This window comes from Cygnus olor, chromosome 1 (genome assembly GCF_009769625.2).
Source record: "Cygnus olor isolate bCygOlo1 chromosome 1, bCygOlo1.pri.v2, whole genome shotgun sequence".
NCBI classification, from domain to species: Eukaryota; Metazoa; Chordata; class Aves; order Anseriformes; family Anatidae; genus Cygnus; species Cygnus olor.
Genome location: NC_049169.1, coordinates 87,266,088 through 87,281,520, shown reverse-complemented (window position 1 = coordinate 87,281,520; position 15,433 = coordinate 87,266,088). Strand labels below are relative to the sequence as shown.

The following is a 15,433-nucleotide window of genomic DNA, read 5'->3' as shown; positions in this document are numbered from 1 at the left end:
GACTCTATTATGTGAAGAATCAAGTATCTTATCTAGTACCTGTACTAATTGGAAGCAGCCTTGTATGATAAGAAAAGTAATTATTACTGAATTAAGGATAAACACAAAGATGTTTCAGCCATGTACACATCTTTAAAATGTAGTGATTCATTAGAGGCTATATTTTTTATAAAAAAATAATTTATGTTCATATTTACTGGAGATTTTCTATGTGAACTTGTGCTTAATCTATAAATTTTTAGCCTTTATACAGCCCCCCATATAGACACTTATATGGAAGTGCTTTCATACTGGAAATAATGGAAGGTATTGACATTCCTGTTGTAGGTTAGGATAGCTCAGTCACAGATATTGAAGAAAATCTCTAGAGTGTGACCAGAAAAGATATAAACGTAGGTCTCCTGAATCCCTATCACATTCCCCACCCATAAAATAGTCTCTTCCCTTATCCTACAAAAATAAAAATATTAACCAACAAACACAAAAGAAAGAAAGAATGAAATGCACCTCTGCTGGAGGGCTAATAATCCCTAATAATAAGTAGGAACGAAGGCTGCTGGAGACGATAGGCAGTCCTGATCCTTGTCAGTTGACCAAGAATATGTATCACGGGTAGCATTAGTAATGAAGGCTGAAGGGTTTTGGCCTCAGCTTCCCTGGTAAATCCTTCCTTGGTAAATAGCGCAAATGCTAATAATACAGAAGACATTATCATTGATCAGGAAATGTTATTTCATTACTTCCAGTTCTGCTACTGGAGTAATATGTCTCCCCTAAGAAAAAATCTTTTTATTGTTTATTACCTCCCTTACAGACTTTCCAGAATCAGAAGTAAAATCAATATTTTTTTCCTACAGTGTCCTGAAATAACAATTTTTCCAAGTGTGGGATCACGAATAAAAAGCCAGAGTTCATTTATTGCTATGTATAATATAAAATCATACTCAGCATCAAATAGTATAGAAATTCTGATATAGTTACAGAATCTAGGCTAGAGAAATAATGAGTATATATAATAGCATTTTCTGGTATAGAAAGAAGTGGAAAGGTTTTTACCACCCAGAATAATACTGGACCTTGGTACATCTCTATGATTAACAGTTATAAATAGTCCATACGTATGGTTTGAAAAAAAAATGACACTTTTTATTTATAAATACAGTATGGCTGTATTTATAATGAGAAATACAAATCTAGACAACTTTTTGCCTTATAATCTAATATTATTGGTGCTTTACTAAATAACTTTCTAGCATCATAATTAAGCAATAGGACAAAACATTAGAAAGTTAATGTACTTATACCATAATCTGTTTCATTAATTTCCTAAAATTTCTGTTGAATGGGTTTTGGAGAATTAGGTAACCATAGCTTTTGTAGTGTTATGCATAGTTTTGTGTGTAAATTAATTCATACCATTTACCTGTGATATAAGTTTGAAAAAGTCTTTTTCTTTAAAGAACAGTAAACCCATCTTCTTTAGCTTTCTGACCAACACAGACATGAAACCAAAGTCAAATTAGTCCTCATAGCACTGATATTTCTTCCTGTTGATCTGCCAGAGGGTAGGGAGGCCCTGCAGAGGGACCTGGGCAGGATGGGTCGATGAGCAGAGACCAATGGGATGAAGTTCAACATGGCTAAGTGCTGGGTCCTGCACTGTGGCCGCAACAACCCCATGCAGCACTACAGGCTTGGGGGAGAGTGGCTCAAAAGCTGTGCAGAGGAAAAGGATCTGGGGGTGCTGGTTGATGCTCTCCTGAACACAACCTGGTAGTGTGCCCAGGTGGTCAAGAAGGCCAACAGCATCCTGACTTGTATCAGGAATAGTGCAGCCAGCAGGAGCAGGGAGGTGATCGTCCCCCTGTACTCAGCTCTGGTGAGGCCGCACCTTGAGCACTGTGTTCAGTTTTGGGCCCCACACTACAAGAAGGTTATCGAGGTGCTTGAGTGTGTCCAAAGAAGAGCTATGAAGCTCGTGAAGGGCCTGGACCACAAGTCCTGTGAGGAGCGGCTGAGGGAACTGTGGGTGTTCAGTCTGGAGAAGAGGAGGCTCAAGGGAGACCTTATTGCTCTCTACAGCTACCTGAAAGGAAGTTGTGGGGAGCTGGGGGTCAGCCTCTTCTTGCAGGTAACTCGTGATAGGACTAGAGGGAATGGCCTCAAGTTGAGCCAGAGGAGGTTTAGGTTAGAAATTAGGAGACATTTCTTCTCAGAAAGAGTAGTCAAGCTTTGGAACGGGTTGCCCAGGGAGGTGGTGGAGTCACCATCCCTGGGGGTGTTCAAGGAAAGATTGGACGTGGTGCTTAGGGACATGGTTTATTGGGTGACATTGGTGGCAGGGTGATGGTTGGACCAGATGATCTTGGAGGTCTTTTCCAACCTTAATGATTCTATGATTCTTCCACCTGCAACAGTCTTTCCCTTAATGTAATAACAAGAGGAAAGCAAGCTCCTTGGAGGATGCTAAAGTATGTTTCTTCCCCTAACTGTGTCATAGGAAACTAGGAGGATTCAATTAATGAGTTTGCAAAAAGAAGACTGGTTGCTGAGTGGGCCTCAGTCAGTGTTTTTCCTCAACTTTATTGGGAAGTGGCTGAGGTAGGAGAGAAAGAACAGGTAGGGAGGAGGCTGGATTCCCTCCTTTGCTGGGAAAGCTTTATTCAGAAAATGTGATAAAGCCCTATAATTTGGTGAGTATGGTCTTTCCTGTGTCTTGAAGCAGGCAGGGGTCTCAAGGAAAGAACAGCCTGTATTTATTACAATTCAGATTATTATTGGTAATGGTGATGGTACAGAAACGCCTAAGTAAATTAAACCACGTTATTCCCAATGGCAGTATTTTACACATGAAGATCATTAGCCTTTCCGTGAGGATGGTGTCTAAATGACCGGAGTTGCAGTCCTCACCACACCACATGTGCATTTCAGATCCCCCTGCCACCCCAAACTTGTATGTACTGACACTTCATTGACCTTGGCAAAACAGATGCAGTGCAGGGAGGAAAGGAGGAAAGGGGAGAATGATGATGTAGCTTATCTTGTTTGTTTGATGGTAGTTTTTTAACACAAAAGTGTTTACATGTTCCTAGTAGGGCCTGTTCTGACAGCCAATAAAATGTCAGTGCACTGACGTGGTTTCTCTTCACTAGAGAAATAAGGTTTGAAATGAGATACTAGAGGGGTATAGTCCAGATACGGACAGACATCAGGTCAGCTTTTGCCATCAGCAATTGCTGGGTCTAAGGCTTTTTCATAGTGAGTGGGTAATATATCAAATTTGTTTAGCCCCAGAAACCAGGTGAGAAGTGTTGGAAATTCTGTGCCTACTTTTAAAAATATGAAACAAGAAATTTGAAAATTAGAAAATGGACTCAAGGGAAAAAGCTTCTCCTACAGATCACTGTTTTGAAATCAGTTACAGATAATGGAAGTCAATCTAGGAAGAAGAGAAACTCTCTAGAGAAACGATACTGAATTCCAACCATCATTTGAAATACACATTTTCTGCCCTCTATGTAGAGTACGAGAAAAGGGATTCTGAAAAGGAGAGAAGCCAAAGGCATTTAAAATAAAAAAAGCTCGCTCTGAATTAAGGAATGAACTTTCAATTCAATTTTGAAAAGACAAAGGAACTTATCAGACTAAATTAAATGAGGAGCTGACAGAGCTGTAGATGACTCATTGCAATTCAAGAAATTTATAACAGTGTAGAGGAAAACGTAGACAGCAGATGGTGCAAAGAATCCTCGGTACAAAACAGAGATCAACACTGAGCTCAAGAGCCAGAAACCATCCTTCAGCTTAGTACCAATGGCAAGAAAATGCTGCCATTAAAGTGATTAAAAGCCATGCTGGGCTTCTAAGCATTTTTTTTTTCCAAATGGTTTCATTGGGTAACCAAATTAGAGCTCTCCTGCAGCTTCTGGATTTGAAACAACTAATTAAAAGAACTTCCCATTGATTCATCATAGGAACATTAGAGAAGTCTTTATAAATGAGCAAATAGGATTTACCTATCTTACAATTTCACAGTTAGAGAGCTCAAACAATAAATGGGTAGGATCTTTAGGGTCTAAATAACTTCTGCTCTAGTGAGCAACTCATATAAGAAGCTGAAATTTCTCCATAGAAAGTATTGTTTTTAAAACCACTTCACAAGAACTAAAGAAATAGAAACTGAGCTAGCTGCGGCTTTTAATTACTTAGTCTTATTTGCCCATTTCTTCGTACAATAACTTTCTGACTGGAATCCTTTTCTTTTTCTAAGTAATTATTTCCTCTGAGATGTGAGTAGATAATCTGTGTGTGACAAATAGTAGGATCATCCTTCTGAACATTTAAGAAATAGTTGATGAGTCTTTTGAGGCTTTTTTTTTTTGAGAAAAAAAAAAAGAAAAAAGAAAAAGTCCTAATTTTTGCTCAGTACCCTAGTACAAACAAAATTATTCTTCTTGTATTCAGAGCCTTATGTACCTACCTTCACATTTTGATGGCACTGTGGTACAGGTGTGACATGAGCCTTGCTGCATGGGATTTTCGGTTTCAAGTGCAGGTCAAGCAGAGCTGGTTTACAAGAGGGCTGAAGTAATTTTCTTCCATTACTTTGCTACTGAGTTGTTTCCTGGGGAGAAGACATGGGCTGCTTCTGATACTGAGTGTTTGAGCTGATCTTCTGTTACACCAAGACTATGTTATGACATGCATTTGCTCAAATGGAAGAGTCACTGCAGTGAACTCAGGCTGAATACAAACTTAAATTGTCATACAAGTTTTTAAATCAGAACCCAAAGAAAAATGCACCACATGCAGTGTGTATGAAGAGCATACAAAGGTTAGATCATAATCTGAAGAAGTGTAATACCAGTGGTTTATATTTCGAAAAGCCTAGAAAGACCATGAGTATAATTATATTTGCATTTTAACCTGGTGCTTTCTCTAATCAAACTGGATGTTTTTGCAAGGATTTGGTTATTGGATTAATGAACCCACAACATAGTGTGATGAAGCCACGGTATGCTGAGGAAGGTGGCCCAGCTGAGGTCCCTCAGGCATGAGCAGGCACACAGGGTGTATCAGACAAATCTGCAAAGCTCCTTTATACTCCACCTCTAAATCACATCTTGATGCCAGTGAATAACTCAAAACAACAAACAATAAACAAATGTATATGAGGAATTGCCCTCATAGGTCCTTGATCAGTGTTTCACAAGTACAAAACCATTTTTGCTACCTCGTGATTTCCTTTAAACAGACTGGTCTTTGTTCCCTGCTTGGAGTAGCTGATTTTACCCCAGAGTAATATTACTAGAGCTCAGCTTCACCCTCGATTTTCAAGAACAAAAATATTTTAACTGAGGGAGTATTTATACGTACCCAGGGATAACATTTTTGCCCAGAATTTATGAATGCTTTTTATTTATGTTTCTACTTCCATTATACTGTTTAAGGACTTCCTGATAGATACATTAATCCTTTATTTGGCAAGGCAGGAATTCTTTTTTTTCTTTTTTTTTTCGCTCATTCCCTTGCATCAGACCTGTGGTTAAAATGGCATAAGTACAGGTGTGGGAAAGTTTCTTGTGTAAGCTATTTTATCCACTTAATATCATTGTTAGTAGGTGTTGTTTTTTTTTTTTTTCATTCAGTATCATGTGTTGGGCTGTTGGCTTTTTTTACATCGAAGTGGACTGGATTGTTACACCACACAATAGTTATCCACAGGGAGGGCTGAAAGTGGATAGAAGTTTATTTTCTCTCACTATCACAGAGAAGGAGATTGTTCTATGCATGTTTGTGTGTAGAGCTTCCCTTCTTTCAAAGGAAAACAATTAGTTTTGTTTTCTTTAGTGTTTGTTTGCTTTCTAGAGTTTATTGATTGTTTTCATCTCTTAAACTTCCTGAAATATTTACAGGAAAGAAAACAAAGGTGCAGAATTTTGTGACTAGATGCAGATTCTTATTTTATTTTCCTAGGGAGACTCCTTCATCCAAAAGATAAAACCTGAAGTCAAAAAAGCATGTTATTTTTAGGAGACAGTTCCTTAGGAGCTTACAAGAGGTTAAGTAAGATTCATAAAAGAGAGGAATGGGGGAGGGTGTGTAATAAAGTGGTATATGTTACTTGAATGACAAATAGGGAAAGCTGTGAACCACTGGAAGCACCTTTTTTGTGGGAGACAACCTCAGGAAGTTGGCAGAACTCGGATGTGCTGTTTAAGAGCTGGTTTGTTCAACTTTCTCGGTTGTCTTCAAGACGGCTGAACAATGTGATTGGTTTTGTTGTGACATTTGGGAAAGCTGCATGTCAATACAAGTATAACAGCTTTAGTGTCTGGAGAATACTAGGCTTTCTTTGCCATACTTGACCAGATTAATAAAATAAGCAAAGAGTTTTCCAGAATTGAATTTTTGCACCATTTGACATTATTACATAGAAGACACTGATCCTTCTTCTCCAAAAGGGCAGCAAATCCAATTCTTAAAATCACTTAGCCCCACAGTGAGATAGTTTGGCTCTTGGGTGCATCCACCCATGTTAGGCCCCTTCCATAAGCTGCTGGAAGCAGTGTCCTGCTTGCCGCACTGCCGCAGACCTACACTGTCAATTGCTTCAGATAGGCTTGGGGCACTTTTGCTGCCATGGCTTGCCCATAACTGTGCCCCTGCCCCTGGCCTCCTCGAACAAGCTGCGTGTTACGTACACACAGCCACCTCCCTGATGGGCTGAAACACTCTTGCTTCTGTCAGCCCAGCTAGCAGAAACAGAATACGTTGCATCTCTTTTAAGTTGTGTCACATTGTTTTACCCCAAGGGGTAAACCAAATGGACATTTTACACAGCTGAGCTATGACATTTAAAGGATAGTATCCTGTGTTTTGAATTTACTGTTTCTGAAACACGGCTCTGCTCTGGACATGACGTCCTCAGAGCCAGCAGTGCATCCTGGTTGTGCACAGCCAGCGGTGGGGACTGGCACGGGCCCCTTTTTCTGGGAACGACAGAAAAGCCATTTCTGTATTTTTGTATATAGCCATTTCTCAGAAGCTGGTCTGCACTTTAACGAAGGAGTTACTGGTGTGTACTTGCAATGTTAATTCCAGGTTATATGGTTTCCCTGAGAATCGCCATCTGTCATGCTTTTCTGCCTGGAGGTCACTCAAAGTTACCACGGGTTGGTATCCTAAGACAGTGGGATGAAAGGATAAACCGTGTGCTTCGTCTTTAACCCTTAGTTATCCTTTTCCCTTTCAGCACCCTCCTTGATAGGTATGGTAAGGAAGGACTGGGCTTCCCAAAACAGCATTGCCCTCTCCTGGCAAGAGCCGGATTTTCCCCATGGAGCCATTCTGGACTACGAGATCAAGTACTATGAGAAAGTAGGTCACACTTACAGCATCACCCCAACTCAGTTCCTAAAGATCAATATGTTTTGTTATTTTTGTACTTTAAAAAAAATATTTTAAACTTTTCATTTGATCCCATATACAATGCTTTATAAGTAGACTTTTTTTGTTGGATTTTGTACAGATTTTTTGTTGTTGCACTTCTGACTTGTTAATGAATGTCTTGTTTCATGTCAGAACCAAATAGAGCAGCATGCAGGCAGTAGATATACCTGTCTCATAGTAGCAGCAATTATGAACATGGATAATTGATTGTATGATTGAGAATGTTTTGATGTATAAACTGTACAAGCTTTACATTGGAGTGGCACCGAAACAATACATCTAAGGTAAACATCAATGTAATTTCATTTTGTGCTATTATTTAGCAATAATCTGTGCTTAAATGATAGAGTTCATTAGCCTAATTTAGAGGGTTACAAGAGATAGAGACTGCATGGCATTTATGTCACATTTCTGGCATCCTGTCAAAATTACGGTATTTCACATAAAAGTGGGCAACAATGTGCATTACAGAAAAAGGTACAAGGTAACAGACAGCATGTCCTACGAAAGCATAATCTGAAGCCTGCTTTTCCCAAAGCACAGAACATTTCATAGTTTCCATTGTTAGCTACAGGGCCTAGCACTGGTGTAAAAATTTAGTGCAAATCAGTGTCTTTATTCCTTGAAACACAGGAAGGAATTTCTTGATGTGCATATCTTACACAGTAATCTGCTAAATCAGTTCTTGCTGTTTCTTTGTCCCCATCTAAAAGTCAGAATGGAACTAATGGATAAGTGAGAAGACCACAAAGAACAGTAATATAAGCCAAGGCATGAAAGACAGATTTAGGGATGATAGGCTCTGTAAATATCAGAATTTCCTTCCTTGGCTGCCCTTCTCTATTGAGATTATGCAGCTTTAATAATGCAGAAAAAAAGGGTAAACTGGGGAAAATCCAAGTAATTTAAATAGTATAGCTAGAGGGAGAAAACAGTTTGTTTAGAATATTTGGCAGTCAAGCAAGGAAACTTTATTTTCCTACACTGATGGAACTCTTTCAAGTTTTGATCCATTACCATAGTAAACTACACTATGACTAGCACTGCCCTTTTTTGTTTATTTCTATTAAAATAATAACCAAGTGAATTAAAATAGAGAAATAGCAAGTTTTTATTCAATTATATGGGAACAAATATCCAAAACCATTCATATGGATGTTAAATTATAAAGTTCACATTTATAAAAATCTTTTATCAATAGATCATCTGCCAATATCTGTCAATACTGAGTGACAAGGCAAATAGCTCTTCTTAGAGATCTACATATTGGTAAGTCCTGTCCATTATACAAGACTAGAGAAACAGGCTTCATGGCCCTGTGATATATATACTTTTAACTGCTCCTGTCCGTTTCTGCAAAAAAAAAAAATAAAAAGAACCGTTTTCTATTTTCGCCTTTTATAATGCACAAGGAGTATCTTTTAACCATTAACTTCTCTTCCCTCTTAGGTGTGGGGAGATAAATGCACTGCTGGCATCTTCCAGTACTGTTGTACAGGGATTATTTTCTCCCTAAGTCACTAACTGGACTACATGCATAGCTCTCCAGTACACTTTTGTTGTTAACTTAGAACAGATATGCTTTCAGTCAGTGCTGCGTAATAGGTGGAATGAGAGAAAAACACTCCAGCACCTAACAGTAACAAAGCCACTTATTTGAGCAGAAGAATAGCTATGTGACAGATTTGCAACAGCTCTCTTGAAGACCAGATTCTAGAGAGATAAATAATCTCGTACTGCAAAATACTCTGTTGATTTGCAGTATTAAATTACAAAATGTGATTTTATACCACTTTAATTATATTTAAATATTGCTGAAGAAGCATACATTACAACTATACTGCTGGGTAAGTATAGTGGCCAAATGCAAATGGGATTTGTACATTGAAAAAAAAGAGGGAGAGTGTCTACCTCAAAGTCAGAAAATATTAACATGAACTTTAACAAATTCCTTCTTCTTCACCTTGAAACTCCACATATTAAACAGCACAGTCTGTGTAATGTCAGGGGTAGATACAGCAAGTGTAATCTTTCAGGCTTCCTAATGGCCCTAAAAGGGGAAAATATCACCATTTGTATTGTCAGAAGTGACAAAAATAGGGATGGTGTTGCAAAATTACAAGAAATGTGATAAAAGGAAAACAATTTAACTGAATTTAGTATGAATCTACCACAAAGACAATCCTCCTCTGGAGAATAAAAAGTTGAGACAAAGCTCAAAAATAAGTTAAATATTAAAAGCTCAGAAAATTTCTTAATGTCTTAAGGAAACAGTAAAAATGAACAAAGTAGTGTCCATTTGCATTAGGTACTGTTATACAAAAGAATTAGTAAAAAGAAACAGATTTTGCAGTCCTATCTCTATTCTTTTTTACCTGTCGTTTCTGTTAGAAAAGAAAAGAGGTTTCGTTCTTACATACAATATAAGAAATTGAATGTTTCCATCAAATACAAACACTCAATATTCTGGTCTCAACAGGTTGTATCGGTTTCTTAACTTTGAGAAACTCTGAAGAACCCTTCAGGATTTAAAATTTTTATAACTATGAACATCTATTTCTTATAAGATTCCTTGGTGACATTTGCAAAATTATGAAGAAGACACTGGGGACCCTAGGGGAGCATGCTTTCTTTTAATTAGAACCAGTAGGAATTCTGCAGCTTGTAAATGGAAGCCATTTCTTGACACGTGCTTCCATGGTTTCATGAAAGATCTGTAAACTTACAGAAGTCCAGTGGCCATATAATAAAATACTGTGAGCACTCCACAAAATTGGACTGTTTCCAATGATTTTATAAGTAGGATAAATTAGTGGTGGTGAACTCAGAATACACAGAAGCATCCTTCCATGCATATCCAGAACAAGCAGAACAAGGGAATAAGGCTAGACTGTGCTTGATCTGTATGAAAGTTATATTTGCAGTCTTGTGTGATACAAGTTGCACACAAAGAACCATGGAAAGATCAAGCTTCTAATCTCTTTGTGAAAAATAGTTTCTCATCTTCTGAGAAAGGTGCTACCAAGTAATAGAGAAATAAAGTAGAGAAGTTACCAACAAGCTACAAGTACGGAAGCCATACATTCATTCAAAAATATAATAAAGAGCTCAGTAATTTGACTGCTTTAAGGCACCCTCTTCCATATGAGCTTCATTTCTTCAGCGAATTGCTGCAAAATACTCATAACTTTAACAAAATATTGTTTGCCTTTGTCAGTCCCTAAAAATGAAAATCTTGAGAAAATAGCAAAACTTAGTTGTAAGCCAGTTCTATATGTATCCTACATATTTTTTGTTTCTTTTTTTAGGAATACACTCATGTATGTTTGCTGGGTTGGCTGACAAGGGGTCACTCTGTTCTGCAGCTTTCCAGCCAAAAATGTAGGGAACATAAGGTGACCTAGGACATAATTTGAGAGCTGACTTGGCCTGCGAAGTAAACAATAATTCTAAGAAATTTTGTCCAAGATGCTATGGGTTTCTGTCACAGTGAAGACCAGAAGTTTTCTGTTGCATAGTTACATGGTATACCTAGAGAGAGAGAGAATATGATCCTAAAGTAGTAGTGCATGTTGAGGCTTTGTAGTTGAAATATCTTATTTCCAGTAGATTTGGAATCATTCTGAAAAAGTTACAGTTAGCAACATTTGTCACCTTAGACAATAAGTGAGTCTTTACTGCAGCACACAAAGAATCCATTAAGCGTTTGACCTTAGAGATCTAAGATGTACTCTGAAAAGCATTTCTTCAAAGACCTTTGTAGTCTTCACAGATACTAAACATTTGCAAGTTATCTCTCTTGCTACAGGATGTCTACCCTGTTCTACAGTCTATTATTTATCCATTCTATTTTATCTTTAATATCTTCCACAAACAGGAAAGTACTTTTAGAAGAAAAAATTCTTTCATAGGCATTGTTGTCTTTCCTCTTCAAAAATCAAACTCCAGATATCAATATAATCTCTGTTTCCTTGCTAACAGAAATCAATTTTTTTCTTTGTACTTTAACACTATTACTCAGACACTGACTAAAACTTTTACCGTTTGAAAGATTCCAGGGCATCATAATCTAATCACCTCTACAAAGGTTGCATGCTCAAGTCAGATGAAGGCTGATATGACCTTGCCACAGGCTTGCAGTGAAGCTGAGTCCTTCTGTAGGAATTCTCTCATGGGAAAGGAAACGCAGTACACAGTAGATATAAACCATACCAACTGCACTTCAGGTGGTGCAGCTGAACTGGAAAATGCTTATTCCTCCCCTTTTCCACCCAAACCCTCAAAGTTAATCATCAAAAATTAATGTTTCCTGAGAGCTGTGTTAAGCATACCAAGCTGTACACATATCAGAAACTATATTAAGTTTTAAATTCTCCCATATGGCCCAAATACACCAGCTGGATTATATTTTCTGTTACGAGGTAATATATAATTAGCTGATAAAGTCGGTCTATAGGGAAGAGATTTTATAGGATTCATCCAAGCAATATCCAAGGCATTGCAATGACATCTCCAAATAGAACGCTTCTGGAGCAGGATGCAGGATGTAAAGACTGGCTGATGTTTCTTTGCTTTCTTGTCCATTGGTGAAATTTGCACTAAAGCCAAATCCCTTTGATAAGATGCTTCATTTTGTTGGCAGATTCGATTTTTATAACTTACAGGCAGTTTTCACATAAAAATTTTAACCCACGTCTATATGACAGTGAGTAGACAAGATATGTAGGATGTCAGATATGACTTTTCCTCCGCTCCACTATTATTTAGCATTGAATTAATAAATAAAGGAGAGAAAAAAACCAAGTAGTAGAGACAAGAGGGAAATTAGTTTCCCAATGAGATTTTAAAAAGAGATGAAGAGCTGATGAAGCAGGTAGATAAAGTACCAGATTTAAAGATGTGGAAAGGAATATGACCTTGTTAATTTTTCTATCAATCTACAGCTGTATTTAATTAACTTCTATGAGGAGTGATGCTCACTCTTAAATTCTGATATTAAAGCAAACACTGCTATTTGTTTGAATATTTATTAGTATGAATTGAAATGAAGCATCCTGAATTTGAGTATGAAAATACATAAGAGAGTTTGAGGAAATTGACTTGATAGGAATAATGTGAAGATTTGAGCACATCAATGTGTAACAAATCTTAAAAGACAGAATTATTTTTACAAAAATTAATGTGGAAAATTTTAAACGAGGAAATAATTTACTCTTGCAGAATTGTATGCCTACAATAATATTCTGTAGTTTAAAGCAAATATATCTGTCCAGAAATACATGCACCATATTATTTCAAAGCCATAAAACGTATGTACCATATTTTACATACTATGTGTTCTGACAGCAAAAGATATGGCACTCGATGTACATAGAAAGGTATGAAATGATACCTTTGCCATTTTTTCTACATTTTTTTGAGGAACAGAGAATCTGGTGTTCTGCTCAGTGCCACTCTGATGACTGGCACAGCAGTAGCATGTTGCTGGGAGCCCTGGAGACGTGCCACGCTCGCTTTTGCCCACGTGCCCGAGTTGTTTCATTTCAGTTTTTTCTCCCATGTGAATTGCCAGTTTAGGGTGTGTGACTCATCACTGTTTAGGACAACAGATGTTGCTGTGTGAATTTAGCAAAGGAGACATTTTGTCATCCTTTTCTTTAGATGAATTCAGCTCTGCTCAGTCAATATGTACATCATGCTTCTTTTCTCTCCTTTTTTCCCCTCTGCCCCCAAACCTGGCCCTACTCAAGTATCAGCTGGAGTCCTAACCTCAAGGAGAAGGAGCCACGTATTTTCATTAGTCAAGACAGACAGTTTTTATAAGAAGTACATCATGTAGTTAAGACAATTTCTGGGTGACATTTTGGGAAGGTGAAACAAAATTAGCGGACTGTGTCACATTGTCCAGGAGCTGGCATATCTCAGTTGGTGCTGTTGTGTCAGCATTGCTAGCATGTACTGTTTCTTTCTCTAGGCATATTCTTTTATTATTGCTAGGCATGCCATAGTGTGCTTGGTGCTGTTGCAAGCTTCCTGACTAAGTTTTGTAAATATCGGTGACAGGGTTAGGGAACAGGAAAAGGCTTATAACAACAGCGATGAGCATATGATCCCTTCAGGTGTCTGACCAGTCAATAAGTTTTTTAAAATGTATACTCAGTATAAAATAGTGAATACTACAGTGTTAGTATTGAATGATCAGCTGAGCAGTTCTTAACCTTATGCTAATTGTTCTTTTTTAAAATGAAAAATTTGCTCCTGTATTTTTTTTTAAATTATTGGAATTAGTTGAGGGATAAGTAGCAATCTGCTGCCTGTAAGTAAAGTGTTCTAGAAATTAACAGAAGCAAGAAATGTAGGGGCCATGAAACACTGCATTTTCGTTATATCTTCAGCACGTTCTTGTAAAAACAAGAGCACTGAGTAATTTGGATATTAAGACTTTTGGATATTGAGGCTTTTGGACAGTAGTACTAAACAAACCCTACTGTTTGACCGAAGCAGCAGGAGCAGATCAGCATGTTGCTGTGAGCCCACAGAGCTCCATGGAGCACTTCTAGCATTCCTGGCTGTTCAGAGCTCCTGGGAAATGAACCATGTCTGGCAAATGTTTTTAAAAAATAATCACTACAAATGTGCTTTGGGAGATAATCATTAAAACGAAATCTCCTAGCTTATTTTAGCATAATAAGTGATGTTAAACAAGCTTCTCAGTTTTGCTATTCTGCTGTTATTAACCTAGTTTCCCAAGGGAAGAACTGTGAAAGGCTGAAGGATTCTAAAAAGAGAAAAAAATAGGTCTCCAAACTGTATAAAATGAGAGTGAATAATTAAGAGACTCTGCCCAGATATAATTTTTGCCTTTGGGAAGGAACCTAAGGACCTTGCAACAGCCATTATTAATGACACTGATATAATTACTATTAGGAGAAAAAGAAATCTTGCCTCTAAATATCAATTAGGTACCGCAAAGGGTTTACCAAAGAAGTGGTAAGCTAGGCCAGCTCCATTAGGTGCCTGGTTTGGCCAGTCTTCTAATAGTTTTCTTCAGTTACTTAGAGCTAGCTTCTCACCATTTATATTTAATAATAAAGTAGCCTACGGAGCTATTACTATTGTCATTCCTGCTGAAACAAAAAATCTTGACAAGAAATATGATGCTGTTTAAGCAACCCTAGTAGATTTGATTAAAAAAACATAGTTCAGTCGCTGCTGATCTTGTGTTTTTGTCTGTAGCCAATACCATCTTCCCCAAGGAAAATTGTGTGCACAATACATATTTCAGTAACTGCTATAGAAGAGCTGCACAAATGTAGAAGTGCATTAATGGTTTTGAATTAATCATTTTCAAACTCTTTCAAAGATACAGGCATGAGAGGTATGCAAACTGTTGCATACAACCATTACAAACTATCAAGACAACAAACTTAATACCCCACTAGTTCCATACATCAGAGAAAGCTAAGGAAACTAAATCCACCAATAGTAGAGGTTGGTTCCTGAAGAAAAAAGGTATTATTAAATGTTTTTTTCTAGCTATTCAGCAGTTGAACTTTAAAAAAAAAAGTTTTAAAATAATTTATAAAATTTAAATTAAATAATATATTATATACTTAATTTTTACATAATAATGTAAACCACAGCAATCAACAGTTAATTTTAAGCATGTGATTAGGTGAGCTCAAAAAATCAGAAGATCCTCATATTTTATAGTGCAGTAAAGTTCAGCTCACTCTGGAGATCAAACTTGAGATGATTTTGATGAATGTGTTGTAAAAAAGGAATGTTGTCTTTTCAGAGTCAACATATCAATTGCACAGAAGGAAATGGTAACACATATAACATGTTTAATCTGGAAGTAACAAATAAGAGACTGCACTAAAAATATTATTGTTGTTGTATTATTACCCGGTTTCAGTGTGTTCACCTTTGCGTGTAGTTCCAGTAAGTTTTTGTAATACCTGAAGTTAATGAGAGTTTT

The 15,433-nt window shown here is 37.3% G+C and overlaps 1 protein-coding gene across 7 annotated transcripts in view; it reads left to right on the top strand.

Annotated features, from left to right (window-relative positions):
* EPHA6 (EPH receptor A6) overlaps positions 1–15,433 on the top strand; it is a 542,377-nt gene that overhangs the window by 355,260 nt on the left and 171,684 nt on the right. For all 7 annotated transcript variants that reach the window (XM_040567877.1, XM_040567925.1, XM_040567868.1 and 4 more), the window contains one exon: positions 7,256–7,380. In XM_040567877.1, the coding sequence (XP_040423811.1) occupies positions 7,256–7,380 (125 nt within the window). The remainder of the gene's footprint in view (positions 1–7,255; positions 7,381–15,433) is intronic.